The sequence below is a fragment of the Sphaeroforma arctica genome (genome assembly GCF_001186125.1).
Source record: "Sphaeroforma arctica JP610 unplaced genomic scaffold supercont1.222, whole genome shotgun sequence".
NCBI lineage: Eukaryota > Ichthyosporea > Ichthyophonida > Sphaeroforma > Sphaeroforma arctica.
The window spans coordinates 2,842-4,516 of NW_014040336.1; the positions used below are offsets into that span (position 1 = coordinate 2,842).

At 42.9% G+C, this 1,675-nt stretch overlaps 1 protein-coding gene across 1 annotated transcript in view; it reads left to right on the forward strand.

Annotated features, from left to right (window-relative positions):
- SARC_04103 (glucose 1-dehydrogenase) overlaps nucleotides 1–1,675 on the forward strand; it is a 5,079-nt gene that overhangs the window by 2,536 nt on the left and 868 nt on the right. Inside the window, exons 4-6 of the mRNA XM_014302069.1 lie at nucleotides 50–166; nucleotides 776–809; nucleotides 1,108–1,256. Of these exons, the coding sequence (XP_014157544.1) occupies nucleotides 50–166; nucleotides 776–809; nucleotides 1,108–1,256 (300 nt within the window). The remainder of the gene's footprint in view (nucleotides 1–49; nucleotides 167–775; nucleotides 810–1,107; nucleotides 1,257–1,675) is intronic.

A 1,675-nucleotide genomic window follows, 5' to 3' on the forward strand; every position in this document is an offset into this window, starting at 1 on the left:
ATATGTAGATGGACACTTATTGATATCAATCGCGCTCCTTCATTCACAGGTGTTTGGTTTGGTTGCAAGCACGCCATCCCTGCCATGCGTCGAGCCGGCGGGGGTTCTATCATTAACACTGCGTCATTTGTTGCCGTCATGGGTGCGGCAACTCCCCAGCTCGCTTGTATGTGCTACATATTCGCATCCATGTGTTTATAAACTTGTGTATATGTACCTCCATACTCGGCAATTATACGACTAAACCAAGTATGCAGGCGAGTGCGTATAATGTTGAGGTCATCTGCTCAAAAGTTTGCACCGCATGTATGTGTTCTGCATTTACAGTATGTCGTGACACGCATATGCGAATTGGAAATCACTGTGCAATATGATTTGCATTCATCGATGTGTGTATTCACAGGTGATCCACACATTCCCAAGTAACTAGTTCGATTGTTCTGTTAACCTCATCAAACTGCTAGGCGGTTGTATAGTGCTTGCACGTATGTTCCGAAAACCTCGCACTTATGTAAGTATAGCTCGCATGGAAGAATGTGTACCAATATTTTGCGCTTGTTTCGGCAAGCACTTATGACGTTCATTGTTTTGTATGTTTCGCTAAGCTGCTCTTGAATCTTTTAATTACTACGACGGAATGTCGGCGTAGTGACAAATTTTTCATCTGAATGTTGTCGTTTGTTTTGATTTAGGACGCATTTATGAATAGGACGCAAGCTTGTTCTTCATATATATGTATTGACAATTTTTTGTCCTCTCCAATACTCAACGCTAGATACGGCGTCAAAGGGCGGGGTGCTGGCCATGAGGTGAGTTATCACGGTGCGATTGTTAAACTTCTTTCGCAGTTCTTATGTTTCTAGGTCTAATCGTTCATTGTAGAATGTAATGTTTTCACCTATTGATAAGGAATTTGTTCGATTTGTACGCATTTGGGTGTCGAGATCCAACATAGCACACGCCAAAGGTCCTAGTACTGCCAACCTAATTGTTCAGCACGTATATACACCCCTGCTTTATGGACCAAGCAGCCCTTTTGGTCCTAGCATTTAAAGTTTGCAAATTCTAAATATATCCTCATCGAAATCTGATCACTCGAATCTATAGTCGAGAGCTGGCCATAGTGCATGCCAGGGAGAACATCAGAGTCAATGCTATATGTCCCGGCCCTCTACACACACCACTGCTTATGGACTTTTTGAACACTGAGGAGAAAAAGGAGAGACGCTTGGTTCACCTACCTATGGGGCGATTTGGTATGCACCCATGTGTATCTGCGGCTGCTTTCTATTGGTGGTATATTCTCATCTAGACTGTGACGCGTGTGGTTTCATTTAGAGTTGTCTGTGTAGAACTAAACCACCCGTGCGTTATCTCCTTAACTCTTGTGACTATTTACTATGTGACGTGTGCGTACGCCTAGGAGATGGCACGGTGTCGGCAGTATTTTATGTTGCTTCACTTGCACTACGTAATCAGGTCCGACTTGCACCCACACAGATATGCACATACATATGCACACACACACACACATACACACAAACACACACACACACACACACACACACACACACACACACACACACACACACACACACACACACACACACTACTACACTACACTAACTACACTAACTAACTAACTAACTAACTAATTATAATTTAACTTAATATT